General features: G+C 39.6%; 1 protein-coding gene across 1 annotated transcript in view; it reads left to right on the plus strand.

Moving 5' to 3' along the window:
• Positions 1-20,780, plus strand: part of LOC135774117 (astrotactin-2-like) — a 387,641-nt gene that overhangs the window by 210,330 nt on the left and 156,531 nt on the right. The window contains exons 8-9 of the mRNA XM_065284005.2: positions 13,186-13,270; positions 13,738-13,812. Coding sequence (XP_065140077.1) covers positions 13,186-13,270; positions 13,738-13,812 — 160 coding nt within the window. The remainder of the gene's footprint in view (positions 1-13,185; positions 13,271-13,737; positions 13,813-20,780) is intronic.

A 20,780-nucleotide genomic window follows, 5' to 3' on the forward strand; every position in this document is an offset into this window, starting at 1 on the left:
CCGCCTGGTAAAATCTCGCCCAGATGGACTCCACCACCTGAGGGTGGAGCCTCCACTCCCCGGGCCTCAGCCCCTGTCTCGACAGGACGTCTGCTCCCTGATTCAGACACCCGGGAATGTACACTGCTCTGAGGGACAGCAACTTCCCCTGTGTCCACAGAAGGATATGGCGCGCCAATTTGTACAAAGGGCGTGAACGCAAACCCCCCTGGTGGTTGATGTACGCGACTACCGACGTATTGTCTGTCCGGACTAACACGTGATGGCCCCGCAGGTGAGGGATGAAACATCTCAGGGCGTAGAACACTGCCATCATCTCTAGGCAATTTATATGCCAGCTGAGCTGCCTGGCCCCCCATAATCCATGAGCCAGATGGCTCCCCATAGTTGCTCCCCAGCCTGTGAGGGAAGCATCCGTTGTCATCGTAACTCGACGGAACTGAGCCCCCAACATCAGTCCTTGGGAGAGAAACCATGGTCTCTTCCAAAGATCTAAGGCACGAAGACATCTGCGCGTGACCTTGATCAGACGGAACGGGTTGCCCCTCGGGGAAAACCCTTTGGTTTTGAGCCACCACTGTAGCGGTCTCATGTGAAGCAGCCCAAGGGGTATCACATTGGACGCTGCTGCCATGAGCCCCAACAATCTCTGAAATTGTTTTACAGTGTGTGACTGGCCTAACTTCACTCTGCCTACAGCCAAAAGAATGGATTCCACACGAGCAGGGGACAGATGTGCCTGCATTGTCGTTGAATCCCATATAACGCCAAGAAAAGCTGTCCTCTGTACTGGAGAGAGCATGCTTTTCTTTGCATTTAGCCTTAACCCCAGTTCTCTCATGTGGGTCAGCACAGCATCTCGATGCTGCGCTGCCATACTCTCTGATTGGGCTAAAATTAACCAATCGTCTATGTAGTTTAAGACACGGATGCCCCGGAGTCGTAATGGAGCCAGCGCTGCATCCATGCACTTTGTAAATGTACGGGGTGACAGAGATAGACCGAAAGGGAGAACCCGATATTGGTAAGCCACGCCCCCGAAGGCGAACCTCAGGAATCTCCTGTGTTGCGGGAGGATAGATATGTGAAAATACGCGTCTTTTAGATCTATCGTCACAAACCAGTCCTCGGATCTGATTTGTGTGACGATCTGCTTTATAGTTAACATCTTGAACTTTAGTTTTGCAACAGACCGGTTCAGATGACGTAGATCTAAAATCGGACGTAACCCCCCGTCTTTCTTTGGAACTATGAAATAGCGGCTGTAAAACCCTGACTCCCTGTTGTGAGGAGGAACACATTCTATGGCTTCCTTGCACAAGAGAGTTTCTACTTCTTGTTCCATTATTAGAGCCTGCCCAGCACCCACTATGGTAGATAACACGCCGTTGAAATGGGGTGGCTGGTTGCAAAACTGAATTTTGTAGCCCTTTTCTATTATTTGCAAAACCCACTGAGACACGTTTGGCAGGAGTTTCCACGCTGCCGAATTTTCTATAAGGGGGACCAGCCTCTCGAGACTGGCTTTTTGTGTACTGCTTAAACTTTCCCCGGTGCCCTGAACCAAACTGGCAGGGTTCAACCTGGGTGATATTAATGCCTCCCTCCTCGGAGAGAGGTCTTGCGTGCCCCGCGCACGAGGCACACAAGAATATGAAGCCGCTGTGCCCCGAAACACACACTGCGGCGGGGTTAACACACTGACATCCCGAGGGCATCGAGGAGAGACGGGCACCGTGTTGTGAGGTGACTGCCGGCTCTCCCCGATTGGGGGCTGCCCTCGGAAACCTGACACTACGTCCCTCAGGACTTCTTTTTAGCCGACGCCTTCCTCGCCATAATAACAGCCCTCAGGTCTGTTTTCTGTTTAGAAGATGTCTGAGTACGACCGCCCGAACCCCAGTTCTTTTGAGGGGGACCACGAGTGGCAACACTACGCTTCTGCGATGCTCTATACGATGGCTGCTCCCGCCCAGCAGCCCTAGAATCAAGAGCACGGCGGGGGAGATAGCGTTCGAACGCCGCCGACTGCTTACGAGCCTCCGTAAATCTCTCGACGACAGTATTAACGGCATCGCCGAAAAGACCGGAGGGCGCAACGGGCGCGTCTAAGAGGAAAGCCCTATCTGAGGATTTAAGCTCAGACAGATTAAGCCATAAATGGCGTTCCGTGGCTACGAGAGCTCCCATCGATCTACCCACGGCTTTCGCAGTTTCTTTAATCGCCCTGAGTGACACGTCAGTGACTCGACGAAGCTCTTTAAAAACATCAGACGTACCCCCCGCCTCGGTATCCAAATCTTTAAGTAGTTCTGCTTGGTACGCCTGTAAGACAGCTAGGGTATGCAGTGAAGCCCCAGCCTGCCCTGCAGACTTATACGCTTTACCCACTAAAGACGAGGTTAACCTAACCGGTTTCGTGGGAAGCGAAGGCGATTTTAAAGATGACGCCGCAGCGGGGGAGAGATAGCTCGCAAGCGTCTGCTCCACCCGGGGCATCGTTAAATACCCGTGCTCACCCATCCCCACAATGTTGGAATACATGGCGGCGTGAGGGGTATGAACACGGGCCGAATACGGAGCTTTCCATGATCTCGACAGCTCGCTGTGGAGATCAGGGAAAAAAGGCATGTTGCGCCGCGAAGGTTGAGATTTTTGCTTTAAAAAACGCTCGTCTAACATGCTCTGAGGACGAGCGCTCTGTGTTTCCGCCGGCCAGTCTAACTTTAAGCGAGCCACAGCATTAGTGACAACCTCCATCAAATCATCGAACGCGGGGGACGAATGAGAAGGCTCCTCAGCGTCCACCACGTCCACAGACATAATATCGACTTCCTCGGACGACGATACATGCAAAACTGGGCTCCCGCCCTGGGCGGAAGAAACCGCAGCGCGTGCTTCCGAATCCAGAGACGGGGCGCTAGATCCCGCGGGTGAAGGCTGAGAAAGGGGGAGACCCGTCTCAAGCTCGTCCGCGAGATCTAGTTGTGATCCCCACGATCGCAGCTTCCGCCCTGCCTCGGCAGCAGCGGGGCCAGAACCGTGGGGAACACGCGGCTCACCACCCTCCTCGAAGAGAGCGAGCCGCGAGCGCAACGTACGGAGCGGCATCCTTTCACAATGTGCACAACCACCCCTCTCAAGAGATGATCGTGCGTGTTGTGCCCCGAGGCACATAACACATAGACGATGCGAGTCCTCGCTCGTAATGAAACGAGGACACGGGGAAGCACACTCCTTAAAACTTTGCTTAGACATGATAATGACACACACTCGCTTGCTGAGGCACAAAGAGCTGAAGTCGGCTTGCCGGGTGCTCTTTTATAGCTTCCTGGTTCCCACGTCACCCGCCTATGACGTGTCACTTGACCATTGGACTGATTTGACATACGTGCTTCAGACGCAATCACGCAGAGGGCGTTCCCATAGCGTAGCTTCGGCGACGCAGCTCGAGTTCCCTCGAAGGGGAACTAAGAATTTTTTCTTGAAAATAATTTTTGCAGTGTAAGCCTTCCACAAAGGATATATATTTATAAAAATACATTTAGATCACTTAATGTAGTGATTTCAACCAGCAAAACACCTTAACATTTCTCATTGTCATATGGATTTGAAACGACACAAGAACAATTAAATCAAGACATTTTTAGGTGAACGATTCCTTAAAACAAAAGCAAAGGTGTGTAATGTTGCGCACATCATGCGATCTCTGCTGCGCTCGTGTATCTCGCGGTTGCGAGCGCAGCTGTGCTGAGTTTTATCAGACGTTTGTCTCTGCTGGAGAATTGGCTGATAAAAGCCTCTTGTCTCTCCACACACACGACTCTGTGAGAGAGCGTTCGGGCGTCCGGGCCCAGCGCCAGCTCAATCTCGACCCACAACCGGCTTTTGATTAAACCGCAAGGTTATCAGCTCTGCTCTCTTCTCTCGCGGGCCGCCTCGCAAATGTATGATTCGCTCATGACTTAATAAAAACTAGCCAACCCTCTCTTGTGTTCATCTGCTATAAATATTCTCAGATTCTCTCTCCTACATAGACGACTAATAGAGGACAAAATGGTTATGTCATTTCATAGCATTGAGGTTTATCAGACTCTCTACTGCTGTCCGTGTGTCTCTGAAACAGTCGGATGTGATGAATCGCATTGTGTAACGCCAAGAAGTGTTCATCTGAACAGCAATATCTCCCACGCGATGAACCTCCAGATCAGAAAAATGCCTGCGCTGCCTTTCTTCAGATTTTAATGAAGGTGTCTGGTTATCACCCGCGGTTTAAAAGCAAAAGAGTTTTAATGATCAGATTGATTCTGGTCAAATCTTTCATCATGTGAAACAAGGCTTTGCTACTGTACAGTAAATGAAGTTTGTGTGTTCTGCCGTGCATAAAAGTGAGTTCAAGTTCGCCCACAATCCATTCGATGCTCCATTTGAAACCAAGGACATCGGTAGCTTTTGTATTGGACCTGAAAGCTTGCAATAAATTTATTTTATGATCTCAGTCAGAGTACAGCTAAAACTCCTTCACCGTTGGCACCGCCAGCACAACTTTTCTGCTTTTGCTGTGAGCAGGTGCGTGTCTCAGGTGTGTGACCATGAGTTATGATGTTAATGAGAAGAAAAACTATTCAGCTTTATTCGCATTGCACCGCAGGAACTCATATCTTTTTAAAGGTGAGATAAGACGATCACAGACCAAGGTTGGTTGATAAAAGTTTTGCTTACTGTGCAATCCATTTTATAAGCAAAATTGTGCTGTACTGGAGAGCCGGTGTGCATCCTGTCATTGCAGCTTTGACCTCTAGAAATGCGATTCTGATGCACTCCATCTCTTTTCTTCAAGGATAAAGGCTCGTGTTGTACCGTTATACCAGGCTCTCCATCACACCCTGTGTCCAAAAAATATGTACTTTCATACTATATATGTAGTACTGCATATGAAAATCAGTTTTTGAAGTAAGTAGTATAGTATGTGCAAGAAACAGCAGTATGCCAAGAACAGTGAGAAACGTCCAGATGGTCTACTGCATCTGCTGAGATTTCTCAGTATGCTTGAATTGAGGTTTTTCTGTCCCACGAGGCTTTTGGAGCCGAGAAGCCGCCACACCTATCTTTAGGGACAATCGAGACGTAGTGGTTAGAGAGTTGAGCTTGTAACCCAAAGGTTGCCGGTTCGATCCTTACGGCTGGAAGGTTACGACTGAGGTTTTTCTTTGAGCAAGGCACGTTTCTCACAGTTGCTCCCCGGGCGCTGCAGTGATAGTTGAACACTGCTAATGTCACATGACAGTGTAAACATGATGGATGTTATACTGTATGGCCAAAATTAATGCATATTTAGCCTGGTCTCACTGTTAATACACCGTATTAATGCGTATGTGTACTTTTTGATGTTTAAATAGATGAAGCATACATTTTAGACGTATTTGCAACATTTAATCGTAGTATTATTACATTTTTACAGCTACAAAACATAAAACATGTACAAATCTTTCATACCATAAAGATTGCTGTATAATTTTCCTTTAACCATTTTAAGGAAGTCACGTTACTGTGGTGGCCTATTTGCATGTCTCCAGGTATTGCTAAAGCAAGACTTGTCAGATACTGTACGTGTCCAAAGTCCCTCCCACAAAGGATGTCATTATTGACGATTGGCTCTTTTTTTTTGGAAGGCTGGACTACATCGGCCATATTGACCGTTGCGATTTCCATCTTAGTGATATTAAATATCTCTGGTTGACATGACACCACACTACAGCATCGGTGCAAATGACACAGATAACAGTGCAAGTCACTGTGCAATCATACTGTATGTACGGCAGAGTAAATAAGCAAATATAAGGAATAAAGTCTATAAAAGTTCAGGCTTTGCTACAAAAATAATGCAATAATTTTGGCTGCATTTACATTGCATGTTTGAAGTGACTCAATTCCGATTTTCCCCCATGTGGCACAGATTGGATATAACCCATGAGCATGTAAGCAGGAAAAAAAGTGCATGGATTCCAATATTCTTTGATTGGTTTTAGGCCTTATTTGTACTGTAATATTAATGGTCAATTCGGACGGGATTAGAAATCTCAGTAAAACATTCAGAAGTGGGAGGGGTAACTCGATTGTGCAGCGCCCAACTCATCGTCACATGAACATTAGCTTGTTTCCTGATATCAGATGTGCAAACAACATGACACAGACAAGGAAAACGCAAAACACTGTGATTAATTTCAGTTTGGAGAGAACGTTAGTTTCAGAAACAGTTCACTGTCTCTGAGAAGTAAATTTGACTTTTTTTTTAAAGTTTGTGTCGTGTTATTCAGGAACTGACTTGCCACTGACTTGTTTTTGCGCTTAGAACGCAAGTAAATGCTCTTTTATATTTAAAATAATCCACCAAATTAAAAAGAAATTATTCAGGAAATGAGGAAAAGTCGCCGTAATCTTTACTGACATTGTCCGTAATGATTACTGACATGGAGCATTTGGACAGGACTAAAATCACTGAGAAGCTCTGATAAAAAATGCTTTACCCCACCTCCATCTTGTATCATTATTTTCTTTGTGTCCATTGCATATTGCAACATTTTACTTCCTCTGTGGTTGAAGCTGTTTCCGGGTCAGTATGTCTACCTTGAATTGTTTGCCAAGTGTTTAGTGTAAATGCATCATGCATGACCTTTTGATGTGATTACGTAAGGTCACGCTGGTGCAAGACGAAAAGTTTTGGGTTAAAAATAATTTTTTTCCTTGCTAGAAAATTTTGATAGAAATATTTTTGTTTAACTAGATAAGACCCTTATGCCTCAGATGGGGTCAATTAGAGTCCTTTGAAGGACCACTGAAGTCCACTATATGGAGAAAATCCTGGAATATTTTTCTTTAAAACTTTAATTTCTTCTTGACTGATCAAAGAAAGACATAAACATTTAGATAACATGGGGGTGAGTAAATGATCAGGATTGTGGAGTAATCCTTTAAGATTTGCAGTGTAAATTCAACCTTTGATGCCAAATTGCCTTTTCAGACGTCTTTATTTCAGGTCAACTGAATTACTTCTGTATAATAGAGGAGTCAAGGTAAATCTGAGAGCAGAGCCAAAAACATACGGTTGTACACATGTGAGAAGCAATTGAAAGTTGTCCTTCAAACAGAGTCATTCAAAACACTTTCTAACTTTCTTCAAAAAGATTTCAATAATCCTTTGAGACGCTATGACACACAAAGCATCGCTTACAGGATTTCGAAGGACAAGCATTTACTGTATAGACAATCCACCTGCTGAAGATCGCTGAAATCCTTTCAATCAGAATAACAGTGACATGATGGAGAGAAGCTGTGTTGACTGGTGCTCGGCTGTTTTATAAGATAGAAAGGTTTGCTGTGTCGTACAGAAGAGCTCTTACGGAGGAATCTGTCACATATTTATGCAGTCATAGGATATAAATTATGAAATGCTTGGTTATTAAACTAATTACATCTCTTTCGTCTGCATGCACAGCAACTTTTATTACATTTTTATTCAGGGTTTTGTGTAAAATTACATTCACTTGTTTTGTATATGAGAGTTTTGTCTGCAAGTAGGAAAGCACAAAATTATAAAATCATTTTGACGTAAAATTTTGCCTTGCATATTAGCGTATTTTTATGAGAATAAATCATGAAATCAAAGCTCTAAAACTCAATGAATCTTATGATCATGGTGTGAATACAGACAAGTGCATATTATTTCTAATATTCATCCCTCCAGCTCATGAAATATGAATGTCTGTGCGGGCTGTTTGTGAAATGACTTTTATCATTGTTTCATTTTCCCTCCGGCCAGCGCAGCGGTTCAGGAATTAACCTCATATCTGAGGATCTTCTTATCTGACTTTATGGGTTTTTAGAGTCTGCTGTTATCTTAACTCATTTAACTTCTGTGAAAGAGAGGCAACAATCTTATTTTAAGTAATATTGTATTCTTATATCTGTTGTACCGTGTTTAGTCAGATTTGATGTAGTTTATCTTCTACATTTTGATGATACATTTAAAGCACATTAACTGATAAAGATATGAAATCATTTGGTAACACTTTATTATAAGGTTGTATTAGTAAACATTAATAAATGCAATAACTAATATGAACAAACAATATCATTTTTTAGCATGCTGTATAAATTCTTGTTAATGTTAAAGTCAATACAGTTACTCGTGTTAGTTCATGGTGCATTAAGTAATGTTAGCAGTCACAATACTTGATTTTATTAATATATTAGTAAATGCCGAAATTAACATGACTTAGATTTATAAACAATGTAGTATCATTGTCATTGTTAATTGATGTTAATGCATTAAGTAATTGTTAACACAACAACAAGTTTATTGTAAAGTGTAACCAATTATTCTATAGTTAAGGCGAGATTGTCTTTCAAAAATAACGACCGCATCATTTGTTTGTGTATGCAGCTTATTACAATCTTTGGTTACGTTTCAAGGTTGTTTGTTTTTTGCATCAGATGGGACACATTTTTTTATGCATTTGTTAAATTAGAAACCGTTTCATAAACATTAATAATAATAATAAGATATTTTGGATCATTTAAGTTAAATGCTTAACACTAAATGCGTTGTCCCAGAATCCACCCATCTCTGTGTGATTATTGAAACACGTGTTACTTTTAACACAACTTGTGTTTTATTTTAACACAAAATCAACACAAAATGAACATAATGTGTTAAAAGCTTAACACAAAAAGTTAATACATTAAAAATTAACACATCTTTCTAAGAGTTTAGTGATCCCTTTTGCGTCTCTTTCTCATATAAATTGAACGTTTGACATTGGTACACTTGGAATATTTGTAGTTTTTGAAAAAATTACAGTTTCGTATGCTGTGTTTTATTATATAATTAATAAGTTAGTGTTTTTTGCTCAAAATGCCTGAAGTGTAAAGTGTAATATTTTTTAAACTTTAAAAAAAAAAAACTTTAAGCATCAACTAATTGAAAAACATAGAAAACTCTGTGTATGTTTTGATAATCGTTCTGAATCTGATCTCTAATTATCACAGCTTTTTGCTCAAAATTTGTATTTTTAAAGAAACCTTCACATATTTAAGATGTCATAAAATGAGAACAAATAAAGATAGCATGAAATGTTTGTCAATGTTATTTTTGTTTGTTTGAAAGTAGAGGATCTGTTCTTTCATTTGATATATTTGTATGTTTATATATTTATAGAAGACAATTTTCTACAAGGCATTTTGTGAAAATCACAAAAAGAAAATAATGGCAGGCGACTTAAAAAGAAACACTGGTGGGGAAAGAGTTAAGTTTGACCTGCTGCCAGTAGAAAAGCTAATTCTGTAAACACATCTGTGGGTCACATTTGCGAGAATGGACAAATAACTTAAACAGATATCTTAGTTGAAGTATATAGGTTGGTTAAGACAGCTTTACCTGCACCTGAATAAAATATTTAAACATGTAGAGCTCTCTTACTATTCATAATATTCTTTGACAAAAGTGCATGTCTTTGAATTGTAGTAGTAGCTCAGCAGATAACACTGCATTAATGTTTTTTTTTTTTCTATTTTAGTTTTATGTTGTACTTTCATTGATTTTATGAATTGTACGGTTCATATCTTGTTTTGAAAATCATAAACTCTGGCAGCATAAAAACGCTTATACTTTGATTTCCATGCAGGTTAAGAAAAGAAGAAAATAGAAGCAATAACAGTCGCTGTGCTTTGATCACTAAGACAAGAAAAGCCGCAAAGAAATATTGGACTTTCTTCTGATAAATATGAAAGCATGTTTGAGGCTTTCTGACTGTAATGTGTGTGGAAATTGAGATTAGATTGGTCAATGTTAATAATACGAATTATGCAAATTCTTTCATGTTATCAGAGCTCATGTTTATGTTTAAAAGAGTTACACATCTGAACGTCAATGCTTTAGATAACAGCTCATCAAAGTGTATTAGTTTCATTTAAGAAAGATGGGAAGTTTATTCCGTTTCAAACCATTAAATTAAGCATACACTTTAAAACTGATCGATAAAAAAATCATGAAATCAAAGTGGCTCATAAAAGTTAGTTGTGAGAAAAGATCTTGCCTCATTCGTTTCCAGGTGACCCTTGCAAATGCGATATACACTCACCTAAAGGATTATTGGGAACACCTGTTTAATTTCTCATTAATAAAATTATCTAATCAACCAATCACATGGCAGTTGCTTCAATGCATTTAGGGGTGTGGTCCTGGTCAAGACAATCTCCTGAACTCCAAACTGATGTCACAAAGGGAAAGAAAGGTGATTTTAGCAATTTTGAGCATGGCATGGTTGTTGGTGCCAGACGGGCCGGTCTGAGGATTTCACAATCTGCTCAGTTACTGAGATTTTCACGCAAAACCATTTCTAGGGTTTACGAAGAATGGTGTGAAAAGAGAAAAACATCCAGTATGCGGCAATCATGTGTGCAAAAATGCCTTGTTGATGCTAGAGGTCAGAGGAGAATGGGCTGACTGATTCAAGCTGATAGAAGAGCAGCTTTGACTGAAATAAGCACTCGTTACAACCGAGGTATGCAGCAAAGCATTTGTGAAGCCACAACACGCACAACCATGAGGCGGATGGGCTACAACAGCAGAAGACCCCACCGGGTAACACTCATCTCCACTACATATAGGAAAAAGAGGCTACAATTTGCACGGGCTCACCAAAATTGGACAGTTGAAGATTGGAAAAATGTTGCCTGGTCTGATGAGTCTCGATTTCTGTTGAGATGTTCAGATGGTAGAGTCAGAATTTGGCGTAAACAGAATGAGAACATGGATCCATCATGCCTTGTTACCACTGTGCAGGCTGCTGGTGGTGGTGGTGGTGTAATGGTGTGGGGGATGTTTTCTTGGCACACTTTAGGCCCCTTAGTGCCAATTGGGCATTGTTTAAATGCCACAGCCTACCTGAGCATTGTTTCTGACCATGTCCATCCCTTTATGACCACCATGTACCCATCCTCTGATGGCTACTTCCAGCAGGATAATGCACCATGTCACAAAGGTTTCTTGAACATGACAATGAGTTCACTGTACTAAAATGGCCCCCACAGTCACCAGATCTCAACCCTATAGAGCATCTTTGTGATGTGGTGGAACGAGAGCTTCGTGCCCTGGATGTGCATCCCACAAATCTCCATCAACTGCAAGAATCTATCCTATCAATATGGGCCAACATTTCTAAAGAATGCTTTCAGCACCCTGTTAAATCAATGCCACACATCAGTTCTGAAGGTGAAAGGGGGTCAAACACAGTATTAGTATGGTGTTCCTAATAATCCTTAAGGTGAGTGTATTGCTATGCAATAACAGCGTGCCCAACAAAAGTCTTCGAATTTTTTCGAAAGGCAATCTTTTGAAACCTGAATCTTAAAAGAAAGAAACCAAACGATCTCTCATTGTACTTTTGGATGATTATACGCTTTGTGGTTTCACAGTGTACAGTTTTATTGTACAGAAACACATTTTGTTTTAAAAATGGCCTATAAAACAAACAGGTGAGATATCTTTCTTTTTCTCCTGACAACACGTTTAGACAATCATCTCTGTGTATCATATACTGTATACTGAGAGTTCTTATGTGAGGACTTTCAAGATAAGAAAGATCTGATATGGCAGCAGTGAGTTCACCTCACGTTGCCTTTACAAAGCTTTGTACTGGACCGAACCCATGAGCTGAGCAGCCCCGCCGCTCCCATAACGCGCATCACGCGCTGTGCGTAGGGCATCACATGCTGAGGGGGCACCAAAAATAATAGCCTAATGAAAAAAAATTATAATGCTGAAATTATTTCATTAGTCTATAGAAATATTATTAGGCCCTTTATATCCATGTATATGTTACAAAAAAGGGGGAACGAGATAATTTAATGGCTCTAGTCTAGAAAGTATGCCCCCAGCCTTTGATGTCCGTGCCGGTTGATCGCGCGGGCGCCTGACGAAGTTTGACAGAGGCCGTTTCTCAATCCGAAGGCTGCAGCCTCCAGAGGTAGCATTTAGAGGCTGCATACGTCACTAAAACTTTCTTATTTCGTAATATTAACGATTATAAAGTGAACTATTATTCTTAGTTAATCGTAAATTGTTGTAATATGCTTATGACTTGCTAATGTAATGTTTAGTTAACTGAAATAAACCAGGCTTGATGACGTATGCAGCCTGCATATGCGACCTCGCGCAGGCTGCAGCTTTCGGATTGAGAAACGGCCAGTCAGAAGGCAACTTTTGGAAATGGTCCCGAAAAGACAGCAGGAGTCAGGATCGGAAAAAAGAAAAAGGAAGAAACTGCGGGATGATGCCCGTGCATCACTTGCAGGTAAATCCATCATGTTTTATCATTCACTCCTATTAAGGGAAATGCGCATGGGCTGCAGCTGCTGCTAATCGTAATGCGCCTCGAACTTGCTGTGCTGATATTAATGTTTAGCAAACTATGTTGTTATTTATAACTTCAGTGCAAGCTAAATTGAGATTTTACTGTAAAACATTACCTATGCATATTCACTTTACAAATAACTGACGCAGCTGTTACTTTCTTTTCTACGTTTCTTTAGATATTGAGCAGCAGTTTATTTTGTGGTTTATTTTGACGTGACGGTGGTTAATACTTTCTCAGTAAAAGTTAACGTTAGCAGTCAGTGCACATGTTACAATTCATCACTTTAAATATATAATATAAATATAAAACGTCATGATATGAAGCAAACATTACTGTGACACTTAGTTCTCTGAATCTTTGTTTTATTTAAGAATATTGAGTATTCTTGTTTACTTATTGATGTTTATTTAATGTAATTTATTTAAAGTGACATTGTACTTGGGAAAACCATGTCTGGATTATTTTGATAATTTAAGTTTGGTAATTTTTTCTGTTTTGCTATTCTATAAAAGTTTGCACTTAAATGTGTAGTGTGTGTTGGCTAAAGCTGTGAAGATTTTACTTTCTGCTATTAAGTTATATGTTTGTCAATAAAAAATTAAACTGGCAAAAACAAACATTGTTTTTCTCAGGGTCGGGGCATTATAAAGGAATTATGCTTAGGGCACCAAAATGGCTAGCAGCGGCACTGGAGCTGAGCGACCGCTGGACGCCACGTGGACATGAGGGATACATGAATATAATCGGTCTGTGTGTTGTGTTTTCACAGGTGAATGCAGCTGTCTGGAGGGTTACGAGTCTGACCCGGAGCACGAGCATCTGTGCGTTCGCACCGATTGGGGTCGCAATGAAGGGTGAGTGTCAGAGTCGAACAAACAGAGAGGTGAGAGCGAGAGAGAGAGAGAGAGAGAGAGAGATATTATTCATCACCTCATGCCAAATGTACTGTAGTAACTCTGGCTGTGCATGTTAATGAACTCAGTCAACAGCTGGTCTAATATAACAGCAATGAAACATTTGGGCCAAACGTCAACTCCGGGGTCGAGGGGAAGATAAAAAGTGGGACAGTGTTAAAGACAGACCGCAGTTAGTGTTGACAACATTATGATCATTTATTAGTAGCAGTGGCTAAAGCAAGCTTCACATTTACTACTACTTATTGGGTTGGTATTGTATAATCCAGCTATTAATGCCATAGTAAGCACATAGCAACATCCTGGCAACCACTTATAATGTGTTCATGCATGCTTGCCACAGACAGAGTGATTTATGTATCATTGTGCATGTTGTTCATAAAGGCTTTTCTGTGTTTGGTCCACAGTCCATGGCCGTACTCGAACCTGGAGAGGGGTTACGATCTCGTGACAGGTGAACAGGCACCTGAGAAGATCTTCAGGTAAGCCCAAATCCACATCTCCTTGTCTGTCTCCTGAGCTGTCTGAATCTCCCATACCGAACATGACAATCCCCTGGGTGTCCAGACGGGCGTCCCTCATCTGCTGTCAGTCACCCTCACAATGCTTCTCAAGGCCTAGGGGGCTTTCCAGAATGAATTTGCCTCAGGCCTGTCTTACCTGGTGGAGTTTCTGGAGCTTTTAAATCAGGCTCCAGTTCACCGTGAATATATAGTGGCTTTATATACAGCATTTATATTTCATCTGCTTGATATAATGTTGGGCTTAGAAAGGAGACAAGTACAGGTCACAAACCGCAGCACGTCACTTTAGATTTCTGTACGCTTGTGAATGAGTAAAGTCAGGTGGATTCATGCATGCTGACAGCAGAGTGAATGATGTTTATGTGTTTATATTATTTACATGAGGACTTTAAATGTTTAAATGTTGCATCTATACAAATGTAGTGTCAGAATTATATTTATTATACATTTGTTTTTATTAAAGATGTTATGAGATAAATGAGGTTGCATTTGGCAGATGCAACTTACAGTATAAGTCAATTTTAGGTATAATTTTCATCAATATGTGTGTTCCTTGGGATCGAACCCATAACCTTTTGCGCAGCTAATGCAATGCTTTATCAGGAACATAACAAGTGTTTAATTAGGTTATACAAAACTATTTACATTATGCTTTTGGCAGATGCGTGAATCCAAAGCAATTTATATTGCATACTAGGTTTGCATTTTCTTTGGGATTGAACCCATGACCTTTTTTACTGCTAACGCAACACTTTACCAGTACAAAAGCACAACAAGTGCTTAACTTGATTATGCAAAAATATTTACAATTATGCATTTTGCAGATGCGTGAATCCAAAGCAATTTATATTGCATACTAGGTTTGCATTTTCTTTGGGATTGAACCCATGACCTTTTTCACTGCTAACGCAACACTTTACCAGTACAAAAGCACAACAAGTGCTTAACTTGATTATGCAAAAATATTTACAATTATGCATTTTGCAGATGCGTGAATCCAAAGCAATTTATATTGCATACTAGGTTTGCATTTTCTTTGGGATTGAACCCATGACCTTTATCACTGCTAACGCAACACTTTACTAGTACAAAAGCACAACAAGTGTTTAACTAGATTATACAAAACTATTTACATTATGTTTTTGGCAGATGCGTGAATCCAAAGCAACCTATATTGCATACTAGATATACATATTCTTTGGGATTGAACCCATGACCTTTTTCACTGCTAACGCAACACTTTACCAGTACAAAAGCACAACAAGTGTTTAAGTAGATTATGCAAAAATATTTACATTATGCATTTGGCAGATGCGTAAATCCAAAACGACTTAAATTGCATACTAGGTTTACATTTTTTTGGGGGGATTGAACCCATGATCTTTATCACTGCTAACGCAACACTTTACTAGTACAAAAGCACAACAAGTGTTTAACTAGATTATACAAAACTATTTACATTATGTTTTTGGCAGATGCGTGAATCCAAAGCAACCTATATTGCATACTAGGTATACATATTCTTTGGGATTGAACCCATGACCTTTTTCACTGCTAACGCAACACTTTACCAGTACAAAAGCACAACAAGTGTTTAAGTAGATTATGCAAAAATATTTACATTATGCATTTGGCAGATGCGTGAATCCAAAACGACTTAAATTGCATACTAGGTTTACATTTTTTGGGGGGGATTGAACCCATGACCTTTTTCACTGCTAACGCAACACTTTACTAGTACAAAAGCACAACAAGTGTTTAACTCGATTATACAAAACTATTTACATTATGTTTTTGGCAGATGCGTGAATCCAAAGCAACCTATATTGCATACTAGGTATACATATTCTTTGGGATTGAACCCATGACCTTTTTCACTGCTAACGCAACACTTTACCAGTACAAAAGCACAACAAGTGTTTAACTAGATTATACAAAACTATTTACATTATGTTTTTGGCAGATGCGTGAATCCAAAGCAACCTATATTGCATACTAGATATACATATTCTTTGGGATTGAACCCATGACCTTTTTCACTGCTAACGCAACACTTTACCAGTACAAAAGCACAACAAGTGTTTAAGTAGATTATGCAAAAATATTTACATTATGCATTTGGCAGATGCGTGAATCCAAAACGACTTAAATTGCATACTAGGTTTACATTTTTTGGGGGGGATTGAACCCATGACCTTTTTCACTGCTAACGCAACACTTTACTAGTACAAAAGCACAACAAGTGTTTAACTCGATTATACAAAACTATTTACATTATGTTTTTGGCAGATGCGTGAATCCAAAGCAACCTATATTGCATACTAGGTATACATATTCTTTGGGATTGAACCCATGACCTTTTTCACTGCTAACGCAACACTTTACCAGTACAAAAGCACAACAAGTGTTTAACTAGATTATACAAAACTATTTACATTATGTTTTTGGCAGATGCGTGAATCCAAAGCAACCTATATTGCATACTAGATATACATATTCTTTGGGATTGAACCCATGACCTTTTTCACTGCTAACGCAACACTTTACCAGTACAAAAGCACAACAAGTGTTTAAGTAGATTATGCAAAAATATTTACATTATGCATTTGGCAGATGCGTGAATCCAAAACGACTTAAATTGCATACTAGGTTTACATTTTTTTGGGGGGATTGAACCCATGACCTTTTTCACTGCTAACGCAACACTTTACTAGTAAAAAAGCACAACAAGTGTTTAACTCGATTATACAAAACTATTTACATTATGTTTTTGGCAGATGCGTGGATCCAAAGCAACCTATATTGCATACTAGGTATACATATTCTTTGGGATTGAACCCATGACCTTTTTCACTGCTAACGCAACACTTTACCAGTACAAAAGCACAACAAGTGCTTAACTTGATTATGCAAGAATATTTACAATTATGCATTTTGCAGATGCGTGAATCCAAAGCAATTTATATTGCATGCTAGGTTTGCATTTTCTTTGGGATTGAACCCATGACCTTTTTCACTGCTAACGCAACACTTTACCAGTACAAAAGCACAACAAGAGTTTAAGTAGATTATGCAAAAATATTTACATTATGCATTTGGCAGATGCGTAAATCCAAAACGACTTAAATTGCATACTAGGTTTACATTTTTTTGGGGGGATTGAACCCATGACCTTTATCACTGCTAACGCAACACTTTACTAGTACAAAAGCACAACAAGTGTTTAACTAGATTATACAAAACTATTTACATTATGTTTTTGGCAGATGCGTGAATCCAAAGCAACCTATATTGCATACTAGATATACATATTCTTTGGGATTGAACCCATGACCTTTTTCACTGCTAACGCAACACTTTACCAGTACAAAAGCACAACAAGTGTTTAAGTAGATTATGCAAAAATATTTACAATTATGCATTTTGCAGATGCGTGAATCCAAAGCAATTTATATTGCATGCTAGGTTTGCATTTTCTTTGGGATTGAACCCATGACCTTTTTCACTGCTAACGCAACACTTTACAACAAGTGCTTAACTTGATTATGCAAAAATATTTACAATTATGCATTTTGCAGATGCGTGAATCCAAAGCAATTTATATTGCATGCTAGGTTTGCATTTTCTTTGGGATTGAACCCATGACCTTTATCACTGCTAACGCAACACTTTACTAGTACAAAAGCACAACAAGTGTTTAACTAGATTATACAAAACTATTTACATTATGTTTTTGGCAGATGCGTGAATCCAAAGCAACCTATATTGCATACTAGATATACATATTCTTTGGGATTGAACCCATGACCTTTTTCACTGCTAACGCAACACTTTACCAGTACAAAAGCACAACAAGTGTTTAAGTAGATTATGCAAAAATATTTACAATTATGCATTTTGCAGATGCGTGAATCCAAAGCAATTTATATTGCATGCTAGGTTTGCATTTTCTTTGGGATTGAACCCATGACCTTTATCACTGCTAACGCAACACTTTACCAGTACAAAAGCACAACAAGTGTTTAACTAGATTATGCAAAAATATTTACAATTATGCATTTTGCAGATGCGTGAATCCAAAGCAACTCATATTGCATACTAGGTTTGCATTTTCTTTGGGATTGAACCCATGACCTTTTTCACTGCTAACGCAACACTTTACCAGTACAAAAGCACAACAAGTGCTTAACTAGATTATGCAAAAATATTTACAATTATGCATTTTGCAGATGCGTGAATCCAAAGCAACTTATATTGCATGCTAGGTTTGCATTTTCTTTGGGATTGAACCCATGACCTTTATCACTGCTAACGCAACACTTTACCAGTACAAAAGCACAATAAGTGTTTAACTAGATTATGCAAAAATATTTACATTTATGCATTTGGCAGATGCGTGAATCCAAAGCGACTAAAATTGCATACTAGGTTTACATTTTTTGGCGGGGGGATTGAACCCATGACCTTTTTCACTGCTAACGCAACACTTTACTAGTACAAAAGCACAACAAGTGTTTAACTAGATTATACAAAACTATTTACATTATGTTTTTGGCAGATGCGTGAATCCAAAGCAACCTATATTGCATACTAGGTATACATATTCTTTGGGATTGAACCCATGACCTTTTTCACTGCTAACGCAACACTTTACCAGTACAAAAGCACAACAAGTGCTTAACTTGATTATGCAAAAATATTTACAATTATTCATTTTGCAGATGCGTGAATCCAAAGCAATTTATATTGCATGCTAGGTTTGCATTTTCTTTGGGATTGAACCCATGACCTTTTTCACTGCTAACGCAACACTTTACCAGTACAAAAGCACAACAAGTGTTTAAGTAGATTATGCAAAAATATTTACATTATGCATTTGGCAGATGCGTAAATCCAAAACGACTTAAATTGCATACTAGGTTTACATTTTTTTGGGGGGATTGAACCCATGACCTTTATCACTGCTAACGCAACACTTTACTAGTACAAAAGCACAACAAGTGTTTAACTAGATTATACAAAACTATTTACATTATGTTTTTGGCAGATGCGTGAATCCAAAGCAACCTATATTGCATACTAGATATACATATTCTTTGGGATTGAACCCATGACCTTTTTCACTGCTAACGCAACACTTTACCAGTACAAAAGCACAACAAGTGTTTAAGTAGATTATGCAAAAATATTTACAATTATGCATTTTGCAGATGCGTGAATCCAAAGCAATTTATATTGCATGCTAGGTTTGCATTTTCTTTGGGATTGAACCCATGACCTTTTTCACTGCTAACGCAACACTTTACAACAAGTGCTTAACTTGATTATGCAAAAATATTTACAATTATGCATTTTGCAGATGCGTGAATCCAAAGCAATTTATATTGCATGCTAGGTTTGCATTTTCTTTGGGATTGAACCCATGACCTTTATAACTGCTAACGCAACACTTTACCAGTACAAAAGCACAACAAGTGTTTAACTAGATTATGCAAAAATATTTACAATTATGCATTTTGCAGATGCGTGAATCCAAAGCAACTCATATTGCATACTAGGTTTGCATTTTCTTTGGGATTGAACCCATGACCTTTTTCACTGCTAACGCAACACTTTACCAGTACAAAAGCACAACAAGTGCTTAACTAGATTATGCAAAAATATTTACAATTATGCATTTTGCAGATGCGTGAATCCAAAGCAACTTATATTGCATGCTAGGTTTGCATTTTCTTTGGGATTGAACCCATGACCTTTATCACTGCTAACGCAACACTTTACCAGTACAAAAGCACAACAAGTGTTTAACTAGATTATGCAAAAATATTTACATTTATGCATTTGGCAGATGCGTGAATCCAAAGCGACTAAAATTGCATACTAGGTTTACATTTTTTGGCGGGGGGATTGAACCCATGACCTTTTTCACTGCTAACGCAACACTTTACTAGTACAAAAGCACAACAAGTGTTTAACTAGATTATACAAAACTATTTACATTATGTTTTTGGCAGATGCGTGAATCCAAAGCAACCTATATTGCATACTAGGTATACATATTCTTTGGGATTGAACCCATGACCTTTTTCACTGCTAACGCAACACTTTACCAGTACAAAAGCACAACAAGTGTTTAAGTAGATTATGCAAAAATATTTACATTATGCATTTGGCAGATGCTTGAATCCAAAGCAATTTATAAGTGCATTAAAGGTAAACAATTTTACCAGCATGTGTGCTCACTGGGTTCAAACCCATGACCTTTAGCACTGCTAACACGATGCTGTACCACTGAGCTATACAGGAGCTCTTATATGCATTACAATATTTTTCAGAAAGTTTTCCAAAAGAAATAAACCTTTATGATGTATGCTGTACCATTACTGTGATGTACAATAAAATCCTCTATCTGTGAAATAAATTTGAGATCATACCGCACCCCTAGTGTGACCAGCTCAGCTGAAACAAATGTGCGCTGTGCACTGCCCAATTACCTAATGTAATACCAATATCCCACTTTGCTTCTCTCAATTAAACCCTGTCTTGTGTTAATTAAACACCGAGATATATTTCTGCCTCCTTCCTCGTTTTCAGCCGCGAGGCTTGAACAGATATTGGGTATAATAAAGATGAAAATAAATTCCTATCATCGGTCAGGTCGCTCTGCACTAAACCAAACCATTGAGCATCTGACCACAGAAGGCATTTAGTTCATCTGACAGCGGTTGACTGATAGCAGAGGCTCAGGGAGTCGATCGATGCCCTCTGAAGTGTCAATTGATGGTCGGGAGCTCGGCCGAGGATATCGCCGTCTGATTTATGAATGGAAGTATGCATTGATTGAGAATAATTCAGATGTGCTTGTCTCAGTCCAGGGTCAAGAGCAGGGCTACCTTCAGACCTGAATGCATGCGTGACGGATGAGT

The sequence above is a fragment of the Paramisgurnus dabryanus genome, chromosome 5 (genome assembly GCF_030506205.2).
Source record: "Paramisgurnus dabryanus chromosome 5, PD_genome_1.1, whole genome shotgun sequence".
Classification (NCBI taxonomy): Eukaryota; Metazoa; Chordata; class Actinopteri; order Cypriniformes; family Cobitidae; genus Paramisgurnus; species Paramisgurnus dabryanus.